This window comes from Dermacentor variabilis, chromosome 11 (genome assembly GCF_050947875.1).
Source record: "Dermacentor variabilis isolate Ectoservices chromosome 11, ASM5094787v1, whole genome shotgun sequence".
NCBI lineage: Eukaryota > Metazoa > Arthropoda > Arachnida > Ixodida > Ixodidae > Dermacentor > Dermacentor variabilis.
The window spans coordinates 11,169,621-11,187,699 of NC_134578.1; the positions used below are offsets into that span (position 1 = coordinate 11,169,621).

At 42.3% G+C, this 18,079-nt stretch overlaps 2 protein-coding genes across 4 annotated transcripts in view; one reads left to right on the plus strand and one right to left on the minus strand.

Annotated features, from left to right (window-relative positions):
- The window catches only part of LOC142563656 (TAF6-like RNA polymerase II p300/CBP-associated factor-associated factor 65 kDa subunit 6L), a 32,595-nt gene extending 25,966 nt beyond the window's left edge, over positions 1-6,629 (minus strand). Inside the window, exons 1-6 of one of the 3 annotated variants that reach the window (XM_075674243.1) lie at positions 6,471-6,629; positions 5,874-6,078; positions 3,969-4,055; positions 3,087-3,237; positions 2,132-2,307; positions 270-347 (exon numbers count right to left, since the gene is read on the minus strand). In XM_075674243.1, the coding sequence (XP_075530358.1) occupies positions 270-347; positions 2,132-2,307; positions 3,087-3,237; positions 3,969-4,055; positions 5,874-6,059 (678 nt within the window). In that variant the 5' untranslated portion in view covers positions 6,060-6,078; positions 6,471-6,629. The other 2 variants (XM_075674241.1, XM_075674242.1) reach the window with 2 other exon arrangements.
- Positions 6,630-6,916: 287 nt separating this feature from the next.
- LOC142563657 (polypeptide N-acetylgalactosaminyltransferase 2-like) overlaps positions 6,917-18,079 on the plus strand; it is a 29,722-nt gene continuing 18,559 nt past the window's right edge. Inside the window, exons 1-6 of the mRNA XM_075674244.1 lie at positions 6,917-7,484; positions 10,762-11,111; positions 14,658-14,725; positions 14,813-14,878; positions 15,483-15,692; positions 17,287-17,374. Of these exons, the coding sequence (XP_075530359.1) occupies positions 7,389-7,484; positions 10,762-11,111; positions 14,658-14,725; positions 14,813-14,878; positions 15,483-15,692; positions 17,287-17,374 (878 nt within the window). The 5' untranslated portion in view covers positions 6,917-7,388. The remainder of the gene's footprint in view (positions 7,485-10,761; positions 11,112-14,657; positions 14,726-14,812; positions 14,879-15,482; positions 15,693-17,286; positions 17,375-18,079) is intronic.

Here is an 18,079-nt window from a genome sequence, read left to right on the forward strand (position 1 = left end):
TTAGTAAAATGTGAGAAACATCAAGGATTTGTAGCAATGGTGCAGGACTTTTACTTCTGCATATTTCTTCTTGTGTAGTTTTGAGAACTGAAAGCTACAGTATAATAAGTTGTTTTCCTTTTTAGCTTTAAGCAAAGAATGGGCAACAAGGAGTTTGTGGGACAGCACGGGGCTGACTACACTGCTGGGAATCGCACAGCAGTGAACAAAAGTGCTTGCAATGAAAACAAAAATGGACACAGCAGGTGCTGATGACTTCTCGCACTCACCCCAAGAGAGACAAAGTGCACCAAATATGGCAGCAGAGGACTCAGGCAAGGGTTGCTGGCCAGATCCTCCAAGGCAACCTGTTACGAGAACATAAAAGTCGCAGAAAGCAGTACCTCAGGAGCACCTCTCGTCAATACATGGGAATGGAGAAACAGCGTTACCTAGCACCCTCTGAACAGATTTTTGCGAGGCAAATGGCTTTTCGATTTAGGATTTCAATTCTTAAATTTTTCTTCGATGGGAATTGGAAAGTAAGATTAGAAATTAAAAAGAAAAACGAAGCAGCAAGAATACAACTCTAATGCCACAATGAAACCAGATATCATGATATTGTGAACAGGGTAAATAGGATCAGTTATGCTTTCCATAGTGTACATTACACACTGTTCTAATATATACCACCAATTTGCTTATGCAAAACCTGCATAAACAGTATAAGCATAAGCTGTAAAGCACTAATATGTATAACATATTTATATGCTTTACCTACCATTAGGTACAGGTGACAGAGTTCCGATATTTGTTTCTTGTGTGGAGAGACAAAGATGTTGATTTTGATGAGAAGCTAAAACGTTAGCCTAGCTGATGGCCCAGCAAGAGGTTAACCTTTCAGCCATTTTCGACAAGCCCTGCTCGTCTAACTCCTCGTGCACCCAAAGCGTTTAGGACGGGTGCAGCTCGTCCTTCCTGAATTTGTTCACCGCTGGAGTGTTTCGGACCAGAGGCGCTCATCCGTGTTTCAATTAGGGTTTTGGATGACAGATGGCAATGCATGACCGGAAATTTCATTCTTTTTTTATCACTGCAGTGCATTTTTTACGTTTTCAACCAGCGTTTTCAAAATGGTATCCAGTGGAGGTGTTGCGTGTGTCTGCAGCCTGTATTCTGGAAAAAGAGGCATTTCTTCGTCATCACCTTCTTCAGACAATGATGGTTCAGACACTGAGGTGTACACCTTTTCAGGAAGCCTAGACAAGCGTGATGATGACTGAGGTCAGCAACTCCTCGGATGAAGACAAAGAGCAACACTAGGAGTATAATACTACAGCAAGTGCGCATCTGTGGGCTAAAACTGTCGTGAGCAGTGTTCTGCCGAAGCCTCTGCTGCTTTTTTCCTTCTGTACACTATAAGAAGTTTACTGTAAGCTCACCAGAATTGTTTGAATTTGTTAGAATTAATTAATCAACTTCTCAAATATCATAATTAGATGAAAAGTGTCAATGAGAAAATTGTAGAACATAAAAAACTCCCAAAACAGCTTTTTGATGCTCACTATGTGCTACATAAAAGTGTTTTTCCAAGCATGAAAGAAGCTCACGAATACACATAAAGTGCCTTGAACAGCCAGTTGCGCGGCAATCTTGCAGAAATACATGCATGGGTGCCATTGGGCACACATATTCAAGGGCACATAGCCTAGCGTAACCATATAGTTCTAGCTTGTCTGCAAACTTCTTACCACTTATGGATTACTGGATTCGTGAACGACAGTAGCAAAGCTGGTGGCAATATCTTGTGATTATTTGTCCGACTACAATGCATTTTAAACTTTTTGTGCCGCTGTACTATTATTGAAGGAAAATCGTAACAGTATGGCATGTTAACAATTATCCCACTACCAACGTTTTACACCAGCGGTTATGATATGTAAGCCACTGCAGTATTAGTTTTGCATGCTCTCTGGTTAGACCCTGCATCACCAGCTGTCACTACCAGCATTGTTGCTGCTGGACACTTCTCCAGCAGCCCAACATTTTGCATATGTATTAACATTTGTGGACATGCTAGGACTCTCTAATCATAGAGGAACGCAGACAACAGGCTCACTCCCTCTGCTCAGAAGACAGCTGTGCCACTCACATCTACAAGCTGCTTGTCGCTGCCTAGCAGGGCCTTGGTGATCTCCTCATAGTACTGCATGTGGCTGGCATTGACGTCTGTGTGCACACCTTTGCTGCCGTCCATTTCTTGGACTGCAGGCGCAGGCTTGTCGGGGTCCGGTTCAAGTGACACGCCTTCCACCACCAACCAGCGTCCTGGCCAATAGGAAAACAGCTCCATGAATTAAACAAGCCTCACAAAATATGTAATCAAAAACACTGGCAAACTTGTGTGACCTTGCAGGATTAGAACCCACGTTCTAGCAACATTGCCCGTGCAGTGGGCATCAAAAGGTTACGGGGCGAGAAGTTTAATTTCCCAACAGCCAATTCCCAAAGCCTTAGTAAAACCATAAAGACACATGCTCTTTGGATATACGTCATGTAAGTTTGCATGGAAGCAAGTGTTTACAGACTGAGGAATCTAAGGAAACATTAAACTCTCAAGTACAAGTTTCAAGTTTGTGACCACAGCAAGTAACACCCCACTATGGTGTTCACATGCATTAGAAAGGAGTGGAAATCAGCATAGCAGGCTGCGGAAATATTCAGCATTTTCTAAGAGCTGTGGTCCTTAAATTTTGCACTTGGCTGTACTAGTACTTACGGCAAATATGAATACCAGGCTGAGTGATCAGGCTACGAGAATATTTGGCATTTTCCCATATACCATGTTTTATATACCTTGCGACGCCATTAATGTCATCACTTTGGTCCATCCATTGCCTTGCAGCCACCCCTCACTTCTAATTACTGGTTCTGATTCCAGTTTTCGACTCTCTAGGAATGAATTTCAGATGACGTTTTGAATGGACAGAGTGTTCAACATTTTGTGTGGAAATTTCCTGCCATATCTATCTGCGCTGACAGCTTCTATGTAAATGCTGTGCAAACACATGGACACAGAAGAGTAGAACGTATAAAGCAGCTCAAACCATGGACACTTGGTTCTGGTGGCAGGTCAAGCTGAAGGGGTGAGTCCAATTCATCCGCCAGGTCCACCATGCTGTCATCAGTGCAAAACACATCAGCCTCTCGGACATGCCGAAATGGAAGCGGATCGTCTCCGCTGCATCCATAAGATGGCTGTGTGGAGTGAAGTCATTTTATGTCAAATTGGCAGCAATATGAAAAAAAAAAAGAAAGCTCAAAAGCAAGACAGGTGAAAACAAGAAAAAAGAGGAGAAGCATGCCTTGCTGTGTGTTCTCTTTTCTCTGCCATCATTGTTTTATGCACTGTTTACCCTCAAAAGTGTATAAAAAATTGTGTGGGTTGGGATTTCGGAAAGTCCTACACTGTGGAACTTTCCCATACAAAAACTAGTTTCCTAAAGGATGATGTATGGAAGAATTAGGAAAATGCAGGCTACGGTCTGACCAAATATGGATCACAGGAACAAACAATGACATTAATAAATATCTTAAACACAAGAAATGAAAGCAATGTTTTAAGGAGGTAGTGGCCAATTAAAAACCATAATAATCAGATCAACAAACTTGTTTGCATAGATTATGTATCATGTGTAAACAGTATCTACAACAAAAGAATTATGAATGAAAGAGCTTTAACTTAGAGTGGCGCAAATACTTTGGCCTTTTTTTTTTTTTTTCAGAGCACTACGTGACTGAAGTCTTATGGAAGAGTGTGTGATGTCTGTCAAACAAATGTGCACTTGCTTGTCTGTTTGTACCCCCACAGGCCTGAGGTATCATTCAATGAGTGAAGTAAGATGGATAAATAAAACCTACTCCAGTAACACATGCGAACAACTAATGTCAGAAAACACTACATCAGCATAGCTTAGGGGATTGGTTACCTGTGAATCACTCCAACGTAGTGCACGCTCAATATCACTGCAAGTCAGCTTGCGCCTTTTAGCATGCCGCATGAATTGGCCACAGTTCTGCAGTTGAACAAACAAGAAACATCTCAGATAGCTCTAACGCAGAAGTGCAATGTTTCACGCTTAAGAACAGAAGGGTTATTCTAGTTGTTCGGACCAACATTTTGCCAAACTGAGAATCTACTAGAGCAAGTTTGTTCAACTGAAACCTGACGCAGCCATTCTGCCGGGAACCCTGAGAACCAAGTATTCCTTGCTCAATGACACAGTGCAAGTACATATGAATTAATACCTCTCTCCACCTTGCGGGTTTCCACAGAACTATTACGTTAATTATACATAACTTCCAACGTCTTCCATGTGATTGCAACAAAAGTACTCAGGAGGCTGCCCAGATGAATACAATGCTTTAGGTTTCAGTATAACTCCTTTAGGCACCGATTCTGACCATTGAATAGTTTCATTGCATTCTTGCATCTGCAGGATCATGAAAGGCATGCAGCTGCCGAAAGAACAAAACATTTTTAATTCTTCAGCGAGTTCTGTTGGGTTTACGGAATTTGGACTCTATGCAAAAACTTTCCACAGGAAACATCAGATTTGAGAACATCAGCTATTTCATGTTTAGCATACTTTTAAAACACTTATCTGGTCACTTGAAAAATATGTGCAATGTAAAACATTGCAAAAAATAATAAAAAAAGTGAATTCTCTACTGACGACATACTGACGCTGACAGCAAACATCTATCCATCTACCTTAAAATTAGAATTACTAAAAGACATTGCACATATCTTGCAAACTTTCAGCACACGTCTAATCAGAAGTGTTTTAATATGTACAACACACATCTTAAATATCATATGTTCATCAGTGCTATTGCTTTTGGTTCACTATGTTCGTGTGCGCTACTATGCACAGTGCACCCAAAGGGGATAACAATGTCAGCATAATGGCTTCTTAGTTTAGGAACTAACTGCAAACACAGACCAACTCATGATAATTCAAACTTGAATAATTCACGTTTAGTCTATTCATACAAATCTTGAAATTTCGGTCGTCCCACTACGTTTGAGAGGCATTCTGAAGCTCAATTCAGAAAGGGCTTCTGGTTAATTCTGGCTTTCCAGCTTCCCAAGTGCAGGGAAATGCACCCAAAATAGCTGATGAGAAGATCCACGAGGCAGAAATAGTCAAAGTAAGCCACTGTGAGATGGCGCCACGATCCTCTCCCTTTTCCCCACCATTGAACCAAGTGCTGGCCAGTCCCTTACTCTTGTACATAACATAAAATTATGTGGAGTACTCCTGTTTGCAACTCATAATGTTGTTCTGGATAGTACTTTATTCATTTTCTGACAATGGCAACTTCTAATGATACAAATACCTGCAATCCCTACAATTAAGTTTGAACTAACTTGAGCTACCTTTTGCGATGACAGGAAGTAAGAAAAGACCAGTCACTGCCACTTATGTAAGACCGTCAAAAGATAATATTAATTCAAAAAGTAGCACACAATGCGATGCAGTGCTTCAAGTTTCCAGAAACAGAGGTCACTAAATAGCCCACGTCATTGGTTGGTTTAGCAAAAAAGTGCAACGTAATCACCGGTTCCTTACCTAGAATCTTGGAGCATGCTATTATGACAAATGTGCCACCTCATGACTAAAGTGATCAGGAAAGCACCCAGCAAAAATACTGTTCATGCCAAAATTATACGGTTGGAGAACAAATTGTAGGCAGCACAACACTGCATGGAGGACAACATAGCAGACAAAGACAGCTGTGTCAATGGTTCATGGTTGAAAATCACTGCGCTAACGAAGTAAACACTTGGTTCAAATGCCGCCGCAATGCAAATGACACCCCTAGCTTACCTGGGCTAGCTCACGAAGCTTGTAATTGACATCTTCCGTGAGCAGGCTGAGGGCTTGATCAGATACACCGGTTATTCCATTGGACTCAGCGAACAAGCTGACAGAGTCTCTTGGAAACTGGCTGTACCTCTTTTCCTCTGGCTTCTTCCCTGGCGTTGTTCCTTTGAGCGTCCGCTTGGACGCCATCCTTCAATGTGTTCACTTTCTGCAAAATGGAAAATCATAAACCACACGTCCACTGTTGAAGTCATGGGTTATCCAATATGAAAAGCTGATAGTAAAACGTTATGGCAACTTCAAACAAAATTTCGCGCGCTTGTATGCGCCTTTCATTCGCGCCGAAACAGTGCAGCACGTTTAGCGCATGGTACTTGTGATTCATTCATTCCATCCGCTGATAAAGACAACCGGTTCGTTGCGCTTTCCGAATTGAGAAGAGGTATGCCAAGTTTCTTATACAGCTCATATACCTGTTGCTTTCACTACACGGTACTCGATGCTTCAATTCAATGTCGCATGTGCGCGACACCGGCACCGTCAGAAAGCTCTGTACGCAGACGCCAAAATGCCCGAAGGCAGTCACGTAGTTCGACTAACCAGGCCAAGGTCTCCTTTTGCAGACTGTAAGAACCTGTGTTAAGAGAGTGAAACGGTGCTGTCAAGTTACGAAACTCATCTTATCTACGACCTTATCACAATTCTATAGCAGAGAGCTAAACGCTACCAGGAAGAGCGAATGCCTTCATCAGACCATTTAAATACGACCCGTGTACTCCTGCTCGATACACGAGTGCGCGCTAAAAAAAGGGGGACATTTTTTTTCTTTAGAATCGTTTGAGCGCTAAAACGTAAGGTTGACCAGTATAGTTAGAGTAAATGCAAGGTAATACGTCCAATTTATGCGCAGTTTTGGTTGATAGGCCGTTTCATCTTTATCCCTGTGAAGCGGAAGCGCATTATACGTCACGTTAATCCGGGTCAGGCATAGGTCGAGGGAGGCGAATACGCGGAGTGTTACGAAGAGCTGTCTGCTAGAAAACGATGCGGTGACTGGTGCTGATGAAGCTTCGAAGTTCGCCTCGCCGTTGAACGCGCAAACAAAAGGCCTGGGAACCAACTGTAAAACATGAAGTAGCAGCCCGACAGCAACGTATTCGTGTGTTTTCGACCTCGGCTGAGTCGTGTAGGCGTATAATGTGCACCTTCACAGCTCTTGTGAAGGTGCAGTCGCCCGAAAGGTGCCGTCTCTGCTGGTCGGAGTGTAACATGCTCGCTAAAGCGCGCATGACGGCAGTCGAGAGCTAAACTACCGTTCCGGCACGTAGAGGTACGTTGAACAAGTGCCGATCATGTTCCCGAGACTTCCGCCGAGTGAAAAGCAACGGAACAACAGTTGACTGACGATGTTGGAGGTCTCATGTTGACATCGTGCCGTACTTGCAGAAAGCTCATGACCCCACGCCGATGACTGTTGATGGTCCTTTGTCGACGGCGTGCGACTTGTGAAAGTGCGCGATGCCAAAACGGAAGTTGAAATGGATTTTACTGCTTGCAGTCACTTGGGTCGGTGGTGTAGGTTATTACCTGTTTTGGAGCGGCCGTCGCAGCGGGGTACGTGCTGTGTTGTGTGTGTGCATGTACTATATGATACCCATACGCATTTAACTGTGTACATAGCAGCTTATTGTAACGACAGCGTGTTTCCCTTGTCGAGCTGGTTATTAATACGCAACAGCGCAAATTACTAAACTGAACAAGACATTCGGGCGAACGGACGGCGGGGCAGCGCACGTTACACTACGTATATACTCGATTTTGAATGACTCATTATACCCCGTACACCTTTCAAAAAGATCGATGACGTCAATTTTGTCGCTGATCTAAACATCTGGTAAGGCTATCGTCACTATATAATCGCCTATAGATACGGGTTAACATGGAAGTGTGCACATGTGCATGCGGCATGTACCTAATTGGCTGCTTCTATGTATTATGTAATTCAAACGGTTGAACAGCTGTCGCTGCGGTCATCAATAAGTGATCGGGAAGAGAAAAAATCATCGCGTGACATTGCAGGCCATGTACTATATGTACTTCTGAACCTTGTGAAATATGAGTGAGTGCTCTTATTGTATTGCAGAAGCGTTCCAAGCAAACGGTGATCAATAGTAAATGTTAAAACACAATTGTGTGAAGTTTTGGGGAAGCCACTTGGAATCCCACTTTCTGCCATTGTGTGAATCACATGCCTCAATATCTGACCACGAGAAGTCCACCAATTTCAAGGTTTCTGAAAGTTGGAAGTTAAAATGACTCCTGCTTTTTACTCTTAGAGTCTAGATCAGATATGTATGCAGCTTTATATTTAGCGTACGTTCGAAGCACGGGAAGAAAAACAGTTTATTTTTGGCTCAGACGTACATAATTTACTGCATTTTTGCTCTTAGCTGGATTTTGTTTCTTCCTGAAAAGCTACCTTTTGAATATATGTGACCATCAAATGGCAGAGTTATGCTGAAACTATACTAGCAGTCTATAATAGGGTTGGCAATATTGATGAATGATTAGTCGATTAAAAGTGTCCCACAATACGATTAATCATCGATGTGCATCTTTCATTTAATAGACTTAATTAGACATGTTCGATTAATCGTTTTCGAGAGTTTGACAGGAGTAGCGTGAAAATTGTGAAATCGTACTAGAATGGCAGCGCATGAGCAGTGACTTTACGGCTGTGGTAGAGTGACTGTCGACCGTTTTTCCAAGTCCCGGGTGACGCCATGCCGAGCGCTTCCCCTCTCTTCCCCTGGCATCGTATGCACTACCACGCTGCCCAAAGCTGGAGACGTCAAATGCCCTCGCAATTCAGGGCGTACTATAGCAACCCAGTCGTTGATTGTTGTGTCACTCCTAGTTCACTAAAGACATGGCACAGTATTCGCACCGGTTTGGAGCATGTTCTCGAGCGTATATTTTCGCATGCTGGTTGCATGACCATTCAAGGAAGGTGTCGGTTTCACCCAAACATCCCAACCAATGGCCATTCCTTCACTCTGTAGAAAAGAGCATGCAGCTTAAAATCCTAAACCAGTAATTTTCGTTTCCCCTGTGCATATTGCAATTTCTTGCATATTTTATTTGGGCTTTAACTTTTGCCATTTTTCATATTTCTTGTTTAACTGTACTGTATAGGAATTCACTAGTGCCATGCATCTTGTCTGCTCTAACTGACATTTTATAACATATGTTTTTTAACCTTTTCAAAGGCCACTAGTGCCAACTCTATTTAGTCCTTAACAAATTAAAGATTACTCTTTGTCAAACTTTATACACCTTTATTCCTAACTTGTTTCCACCTCTCAAAGCTAAAAGATAGGGTCCTACAAAATTATATTACTTTGTTTCAATCTTCTTAAAGCAGCACGCAAAACTTTTGATTAATCAGTTAATTGATGAAAAACCCTGCACCAAAAGCAGTTAATCGATTAAAGGCTAAAATGATAAACTATTAATCATTGATCAAATAAAACATTAATCGACCATCCCTAGTCTACAAGTCCATATCTTGTAGGCAGGCTTCAATCGCTCTAAGAAATATCAGAAAAGCTTTAGGATACTGTAATTATACTGTCACATAATGATTGCCATTATGGCAGTAAGCTGCAGAGAACGGTTACCAGTTCTTGACTATATCGCCAATCAAAAGCAGTTAGTCCGTGGCTGTTTTGTCGTTACTATGAAACATCTGTACAACGTTAGCAAGGGTGGTGTTAAGTAGGTGTGTCCGAGCATGTGGTACCTGGACGCTCAGGCTGGATGTATGCTATAAAAAGAGCAAAACCAATTCAAAATTATAATTGGCAAAGGTCCTACACACACCTGTTTCAAGAAGATATCCTCAGTCAGTCATCGGGACGATTTTAAGCGCCTTGTTGACTCAGCTTTATAATGTGCTTCATGATGTCCTTGAAAATTACCTGCTAGATTATACTTTACACAAGTATAACATATAACTGTGTTGCTTCTGTGCATTCCATGTAGCCATGCCTGCATTCAAGTTACATTCTTCCTATGTATTTACGTGGAAAGGCTGCTCACGGAAATGCTGCGAATTGAAATTAAGATTATGTGAGCAATAATTTTTAAAGTGAAGCAATAAAGTCATTTAGTGAACATTTTGTTTGAACAAGCTTTAGCGACTTCTTTATGGAAAACTTTGCTACTAGGTCTGGCAACTGAGAAGTGCTCATTGTCAGTTGTTCTTATCAGCAAAATAACCCCAAGAATCCCAAAATCTAGGAAGGCATCTAGAAAACAGATTCTTTCTTGGTAATCGACTGAAAAAGATAACACCCAAGCCCCCAAGACTGAGCTGTAGTCAATCTGCAATCTTGTATTGATATCGCCAAGGGCTTATCCTACTTGGTCATGGTGCATTTATCTTTGATCTGCGGTAGCGAAAAATGCATGATGGCTTATTCCACTGATAGCTGTTAACTTTGGCCACTCATGCATATCATATTGTAGTTTACTTTTGCTTCCCTGTCATAAGTTGAGAATATTTTTGCTGACTTCTGTGTGCTCAGAGAAAAACTCCTTGCTTAGGAAAAACTCCTTGCTGATAACTTACTCAGTGTTTCCATTGAATGCATGGAACAAATCATACAATAAATGTTTTTTTAACGAGAACATTAAGTGCAAGAAAAAATGGCAAAGTAGAAAAATTTCGGGAATTCCGTATACTTTTCTGGGAAAGAACTTGGGGGTTAAAGTGTTAAAAAGTAAAAGTCCCTCATTTTTTTCTTTTTTTAAGTTATTATCGCTAATTGAAAGATGTTACACATGCACATGTGCCTAATGGTGGCAGGTGCTCATTTGCAACATGCAGTCTGAAGACAGCAATGAGGCACTACGTCTGAAGCCGTCTGTGTCAGCGGCCCTCCGACAGTCCTCTTCCCAGCTGCCGAACTCTAGCAGACAGCTGTCGTGGCGCTACTTTGACGAGAAGGGCTATGTAGCCGTGGCACGGATCAAGCCGGGAGCAGACCCGTACGAGCGGCACAAGTTCAACCAAGAGGCGAGCGATGCTCTGCCCAGCAACCGGGCCGTCCCAGACACACGGCACCCTAAGTGCATACCAGAAGGCAGCTTGCAGCCAGGCGAGAAACTGCCGCCAACGAGCGTCATCATCACATTTCACAACGAAGCCCGCTCGGCACTCCTCCGCACCATCGTCAGGCAAGCCCAGTGATTCGCCACTCGTGACAGACATGAATAGTGCCCCAATCACATGGTGCACTTTCAATCGCAATCGAGTGAAATTGGGATTCAGTTTCTAAGCTGCAATTGGCAGTTTGTACAAAGGAACCAATCATGATCGAAAAATTCGATCCTTACTTACTCAGTGTTTTCATTGAATGCAAGGAGTGAATCATACAATTAATGCTTTCTTTTATGAGAATATGAAGTGCAAAAAATGGCTAAGTAGAAAAATTTTTAAAATTTTGTTTACTCTTTTGGTTGCAATCAAAACGGGTATAAAATACAGTTGAAAGTCCATATAATGAATGCAGATATAACAAGTAACCAGATATAATTAAGTAAATCTGAACTGTTTCTTCATTATGCCATCGTGTAGCAAATATATGCTTATAATGAATATTGGATATAATAAAGGCATTTTTGTGTTACATGTGATTTCATTGTAACAAGGTTCAACTGTACAGACATTAATGACATGGGCGTCCGCAAGGGAAAGGGGAGAGGTGCATGTGACCCTCCCCCCTCCTTCCCAGAATTTGGGCCATTGGACCAAATAGAGTTATACAATATTCAAGCTTTGAATTACGAATGTTTGCAAGAAACATTGTGTGCAAGACCGCACTCTAGTTGCAAAATAAGTGTTATAAACAAAGGTTATAATAAAATAAGGTTCAAAATATAAAATAACAACAAATGCCATTTGGGACTTGTAATTTTGCCTTCTGGATCCATGAGTGCATGCATACGGCAGCGCTTGGACAAAAAATAGTTCAGGATGCACACTTTAAAAAACAAGCCTGTCATATCGAGGCCCCTGTGGGCTATGTAGCTAGTCAGACATTAGCAGCAGAAAGCTTTCAATGTTAATGCTTCTAATTATGTAAAATATGCTAATGTTGAATTACTAATTTTAGGGTACATTTTACACTTGCAATGTTGAAGTCAAGGAGTATTCAAGTTATGTCTGCTTAACAGAAATTCTATAAATGCAGTCGACTTATGTGGTAATTTGAACCAGACGGGACCAATGAAATCAATCAAATTAGTTGGTGGGTCAAATGAAATAAGATGCAGAAAGAAATGCCAAAGCACGCCGCTGATTCATTTGGCAGTATTTGCCAGATTGTAACACGTTCCCGAATCAAGCGCGCGCCCACTTTCAATGTGTGCAAAGTAGTAAACTAACGTATAAATTACATTAGAAATTACTCCTAAGCAAAGTAGAAACCTGACACGTACCCGATTTTCTAGCAAGAAAAATTGTTGCACAGCGGTGGCCTGTTTTCTAAAGTCAGCTTGGCCACACGGTTATTCAAAAGTCAGTTTTGCCGCAGTATGTACGTGTTATGCGGCAAAGCATACAAACGTTGTGAAGGCGGTTTGGTTTTGTGTCCAACTGCAACGCGCAGAGAATTTTCGGACCAATTTTTCTTTAAAAAGGAAATGCGCACGTTAAACTCGGGGTTGCTATTGGTGTCACCATAGGGGTCAGGTGCGTGCATGCTTATCGGTCAAGTTCGAATTATCTGGTGAAGGCTAATTTTAGGATCGGAGTCACGGAAGTTTGCGCCCATAGAGATCGCATTAACCGAAAAATTGAACTAACCGGAGTCGAATTAATGAAAGTTCACTAAGTACCATGTTCAAAGTATGCAATCTTGAAATGTGCTACGAAATATGTAGGTTTTACAGTCAGCAATTTCCCAAAAGTATGCCTCTAACAGTTCGTTCATGTATTTTATAGCAGATATTGGGGGTGAATATCTCAAAAGCAGTACTCGAAAGTGTAGTTTTACAATAACATTTGCTCTAAAGTTAACAATTAAACACTAATAAGCACATTTTAGGTAAGTAGCAATATAATCCTTCTTTCTGGACAAAGTAGACAATATCGAAGCTAAGGCAGACATATATATTATTATACCGCAGAAGTACATGTTGTTGGGCTAGAAGGTGTGTACTTAATGGCCAACTGCAGTGACATTTTGGACACTATAAAATGCTTAGTTTAAGATAGTGCAGATATAGTGAAGCCTTCATGCAAAATTTGACGTTTGAAATATGAGCAGAAGTGTCTCAAAAAGCTTGCAAAAGCAGCCATTTTTGATACTGCAACTGAAGAAAACAGCCATTGCCGCTCGCCAGAGCTGATGCATGGCATAATGTGCAGCCCCTCGACATGACCTCATAGATAAGCACAGACCACAGGTTCGCTTGTTATTAGTAGTGCTTTGAAATGCGCAAACTGGATTTGGCTTCTATCTGTTGTTCAAGCTGGTGCAAAACAAAGCTGGTATGCACCACATACCGGTACCACCATTGCATGGTGCATACGGTACACTGGTACAGAACAAAGCCAGTATGCATGTGAGCATGAGTACTGAGTGAGTGTGTGCTCCAGTTTGGTTGTGCAGTTACGCATCGCTGCGTCTGCTGTGCATGGCCTCAAAGATCGCAAAGGCACACCCGTGTAATCTGCATAGCGTTGATACCGCAGTTGCCACGGGGTGCCCCAACAAGCCCTTTCACTATCGTGACGCTCAGATGACCGCATGCACTGATTGGTCTCTGTGGTTCTCCAGGCACAGTGACATGAGGCAGCCTGAGCACCCAGCTCCTGCGGCTTGCGTCACAGCAACACCACCGAATGCACATGTTTGCTTAGGTGCTATTTAAAGGCTTGTAACAAGATAAATATACAATTGCCAGTTGTGCAGCTTTGCCAAGATTGGTTCAGTGGTATGTACTACTCATTTATAACCAATTTAGCCAGAGTGAAAGTTCGTTGCAGTTGGCCTTTAATAAGCACGGCCACACAGAAGACACACAGAAAATATGCAGCACCTGTGACGTGTGTCTGTCTCTGTGGCTGTGTCCTAGCGCTGCATTAGGTCATTAAATCGTTATGCAGGGCTACAATAATGTGACGATCCTACTGCATTTTTATTTTTGTTTCATGCTTTATCAATAGTTCAAGCGATGGTCTGCTTATACATTATTATCCAGGATTGACTAATCATGAACGGTGGATAAGAAATAAATAAAATCAGGCTAAAGGAATCCTTCTGTTATACCAGCCCAGGACTTTGTAGCCAACCATCATCAAAGCTGAGGCGCTTATTAAACATTCCATATAATGTTGCATGCACTGAATGTTTGTTCAACAGTGCTCAACACAGAATGGCGAGAAATCATGACTTGGGTTATGGTGAAAAGAAACAGCACAAGGAAAACAGGACAAGAAAGACTACCAAGAATGCTAACTACCAACAGGTGCAATGCTCTGGTTTTATTTTACTAATAAGGTGCTCACATAGTTTGTGTGTTTTTGAGCACTTTCTTTCTCCTAGGTCACATATATTTGTGTGCACAAAATAAATTAACCTGTTGATAGTCGGCGCTCATCCTGTCTGGTGTTTCTTGTCCCTTTTTTCTGGTGCTGTTCTTCTGCCATGAAGCTGTACCAACGAGCTCACCTTCAGACATTTAAATAACTTGTGCTACCATTTGTATCGTTTCTAGTGTCCTCAATCGAAGCCCTCCCGAGCTGATTGAAGAGATCATTCTTGTAGATGATTTCAGCGATGACCGTAAGTAGTTCCGCATTTAAATTGTTCTAATTCTCTGTCAGTTTCAACAGGAGTAGTGAACAGTTTGTTCTTTTTGTACTCATGCAGCATTGGATGGCAAGGAATTGGCAGCTATACAAAAAGTACGATTGGTGCGAAACAACAGAAGAGAAGGTAGGGACATTTTCATTTTACAAGCTAGTTTTATTAAACGGAACTGGCATGATGATTGTGTGTGCATTTGCATTCTGAACACAAGTAAATGTATAAGCAGAAGCTATACCGGCTTATCCATTTTAATGGAAACGGACATTAAGAATCTCTTTTTTCATATATCTCAACTCTTTCACATCAGTGGATCTTTTGAAGAGGCAGGTATTACTTGCAAGACAGATTGCAGAGTGATATCAGCTTTTCACTAATTAACTGTTTAATTAATTGCATTAGGGCATGTGTCTCAATTGCAATATTAAAGCAGAACAGTAATGAAGTAATATTCATTCAACAGAAATCCAGCACTTCGCACTATTCAACAGAAATCCAGCACTTCGCACTAGTTTCAAGAAATACGTCCTCAATATCTGTGGTGAAATGAATTGATGTAGCACTTGTCAGCAGTGTGGAATAAAGTACCTCTGCTGCTATTTAATATTGTCTGGGTTTCTAAAAGGGTATCGTAACAGCGTAGATTGATTCTGTGTTTTACTTTACTGTCACATTTAGGATGATGAGAATCACGGGAAATGTTTCACGAAATGAGCAACGATAAAATGTGCAGGCCTAGTGCGCAGTCGAGTGCGTGGGGCCCATGAGGCACGGGCACCGGTACTCACGTTTCTGGACAGCCACTGTGAGTGCAACCAGGGCTGGTTGCCACCATTGCTTAGACGTGTCAAGGAGAACCCCCACCGCATCGTCTGTCCTGTCATTGACGTCATCAATCTCAACTCCTTCAAATACTTTGGCGCCTCAGCTGACCTGCGCGGTGGTACGTAGCACTCTGTACCTTGGTTAACTTGCATCCCCAACATATGTTGAATTCCAGTGGTAAGATTAAGTTTTTCTGCTCTGTATGGAGCAATCCTATTCCATTGGTGGAATGAGAGCTTGAGTTGTGTCTTCCAGTGGCAGATTGGGACCAGCCACCGATTCCGGATCGCTCTGCGGAGCAAAAATATTTGCTCTGCCGAAATCGGCAGATTTGAATGGAAGCCCGTGTGGCGCATTTCCTTCACCCGCCTCTGCTTCCTGTCACGGTCGCCTGTTTCCAGTCGTGGACAGCTATGGACGACATGGAAAACATGGACGCTACGTCGCGCCGCCCGTTTTTGTTCCTGCTCCTGGATAGTGACAGCTCTGACTCAGGTTCCCAAGTCCAGTGAGGATTCTTCCGACATGGAAGAAAAACAAACGCACCGGAATAATGGGATGATCCAGATGACTGGTGATGGTTATGAGGCCTACCCGATCCACCTCTAGTCTAGTGCCCTCTCACTTGATTCCCCTGTACTAAGTGCCTCCGCAGGAGCGCATGCATTCCATTCGCAAATTCGATGAGAGCGATCTCAGTCGGAACGACGCGCTGCTTCATGATCGGCCGAGCGCTCACAATCTGCCATTGGAATTCAACAGTAGGTTCATTTATAGGGGCAAACCTTTTGTCGCTAAGCCGAAGCGGTGGCATTGATCCTAATGGTGGTCAAGCCTAATGGAAGCTCTGTAGTGGTAAGCCCAATGGTGGCTGTAGTGCTAAATGTAATGCCTTAACTCTGGAATTAAGCCTGAAGCCTAATGCCATTAATGCATTGCCACACCGATTAATCCACAAATACTTTATAATTCTGTAGTTATGTACTGGGGCCGTATTATGTAACAACTTTTTTTTTTTTATGCAAAAACGGCAATGGCCCATTGAGCAAAAAAGCTGCTGTCGTCTGTAGCAGCGAAACGGCAGGTAAATTTCCATTGGCTGCGACACCACGTCACGAGCGTGCCTCGTCAGACCAGAGCAGGCAAAAGGGGACACCTGCTGCTTCGACAGTGCACCAGGTGTTGCGCAAGGGGAAAGGGCATCACTGCGACGCCATGCCACCCCTGCTCTCGCTCTCGGAAGCTTGTGTTACCCGCACGTTTCTTGTCCGCGCAAGCTTTCACCTGTGTTCGTACTATATTTCGGTAAGGCCAAATCAAAATATGCCAAGTGTCTCAATGCGCTCACTTGCCCACGGGGAGTTCATAAATCAAAGGACTGCTCAGTGGCCTTCAATCAGACATTATTGCTTTCACGTCCACAACTCTTAAGTAGTGCTTACGTGTCCTCGAATTTTTTCATTTTTCATTCCCCACATAAGTACACATTAATTCAAGTGGCAAGGTATCTCAAATGCTCTGCTAAGGCAGGGCTCGAAACAACTACAGACCTGTGTGGTTTGTTCTTTTATGGGTATTCCACTCAAAAAAGTTAGTGGAACACCAACAAACTGAATGAAACAGCCACTATTGGTAACCACCGAATGTCATTTTAGTTTATTGTACTCACAGTCAGGCTTGTTTCACTTTTCTCCTTTGTTATTACTGCACAGGTTTTGACTGGAACCTCGTATTCAAGTGGGAGTTCCTTTCAAGTAAAGAGCGCGAAGAGAGGGCCGATCATCCAACACTACCCATAAGGTACATCACCACTGCCATTTAAGAGCAGCAAATGGCGTGTTCTACACCATGGTCCATGTAGCTGGCCATACACTCTAAAAAAAGTTCACCCTCTTTGGGGCGTATCTTGTCACCAAAAAAGTTATTGCCGTCTGTCTTGCTTATGTTTCCTTTCTTGAAAACTGCGCTTGATACATTCCTGTCAAGAATGCTGTCACACTGATAACGTGCATGCCATTCGTGACATGGAAATGTTGAGCATGCAGCATCAAAGAAAGGAAAGGCACTCACGATAGATGACAATTATTGTTTGGAGACAAGATAAGCACCAGAGGGTGCAACACATTTGCATGCACAACTTGTTTTTGCCAGTTTTCTTTGATGGTGGCAAGGGGGAAAAAGAAACCTTGAATGTTGGACGTATATGGTATGTTTCCATTTTACTTCAGTGTGCTGAGCGTTGCTAGACAACCACTTTGGTGAATGCACTGCCATGTTTGATCATACGATCTGTTCTGTCAATAATGGCAAAATAATCATTTTTCCTTTCTTGTAATGCTTCCATTCAATACCTAACTTGATTATGTGCTTTGAGCCAGTCATTCAATGCTTTTTATGAAAAACTTGCTGTGCACGAAACCAATATTTAATAGCTATTTAACTATGAGGATTCACTTGAAAATGCACGATGCATCAACCGACCACCTTGATAATTTTTTTGATAGA